The 956-nt window shown below is 57.7% G+C and overlaps 1 protein-coding gene across 1 annotated transcript; it reads right to left on the bottom strand.

Annotated features, from left to right (window-relative positions):
• Positions 1 to 6: 6 nt before the first annotated feature.
• LOC109509255 (glutamate receptor ionotropic, NMDA 1-like) lies at positions 7 to 875 on the bottom strand (the record flags this gene model as incomplete). The annotated part of the gene is made up of 4 exons (XM_019859134.1): positions 7 to 220; positions 310 to 455; positions 542 to 651; positions 714 to 875. Coding segments are annotated over 4 exons (484 nt in total), but the record flags the coding sequence as incomplete, so codon positions are not given.
• Positions 876 to 956: the final 81 nt, after the last annotated feature.

Genomic DNA, 956 nt, shown 5'->3' on the forward strand with positions numbered 1-956 from the left:
CGTTTTACGGTGTCCACTGACTCCGCCCGAAATGACCAGGAAACACTAGAACACTTACGCTAGCAAAATAAAATGACTTACTGGTATGTGCTCGCGTGTTTTGTGTACGTGTGTGTTGGGGTTTTGTGTGCGGCGGTGGGCGTGGCCGCAGCGTTCAGACCACGGTGCTGACGGAGGGGTCCGATAAGTTGATCTGACCGGTGATGTCAGTCGGGTACGGCTACACAAGGAGGAAGAACAGGCACACACATGTTAGCGTGTCATCATCACGGTCATGGTCGCCGGTTGTCAGGTGGCGGCGGCGGTCACCTGCAGGTTCTTCCTCCAGACATTGACGGCGGCGAACGCCAACTGCATCTGCTTCCTGCGGGCGTCCTTGTGGCGCTTGTAGGCGATCTCGATGAAGATGAGGAAGATGCCCGCCACGATGCCTCCCGCCACCAGCATGAACACGCCTGAACGCCAGCGAGAAGAACCCACGAGAGAAGTGCAAAAAGAGGCACGAGGCACTGCGCGGCAAATGTGCCACGCCGCCGCTCACCTGCCATGTTCTCGAAGGTGAGAGTGGCGGGCGCGTTGCTCCTGGAGTCGCACTCCTGGTAGCGAACCCACGTCTTGTCCAGATCCTCCATGAAGCCGTTCTCGTGGGAACTGAGCCGCAGAGCCGGTTGGTTAGTTTGCGAGAACGGTGGCAGCGGAGGTCGCCGGCTCACCTGAGGATGGCGAGTGACACGTTCTGCTTCCAGGGGCTGTCCTTCCTCATCCCGATGCCGAAGCCCGAGCGGAAGAAAAGTTCCCCGGTGGTCACTAGGTCGCATTTCTGCGAGGCCTCGAACTCCAGCACGGCGCTGTCCCAGATGAAGGCGTGCAGCTTGCTAGCGGGGGCACAAGCGAGAACACTTCTTATTCAACCTTAGCTTAACCGGCTAACACGCAAAAGGATTAAAAAAAAAAAA

The sequence above is a fragment of the Hippocampus comes genome, unplaced genomic scaffold, assembly GCF_001891065.2.
Source record: "Hippocampus comes isolate QL1 unplaced genomic scaffold, H_comes_QL1_v1.1 C16831642, whole genome shotgun sequence".
In the NCBI taxonomy this organism is placed as follows: domain Eukaryota; kingdom Metazoa; phylum Chordata; class Actinopteri; order Syngnathiformes; family Syngnathidae; genus Hippocampus; species Hippocampus comes.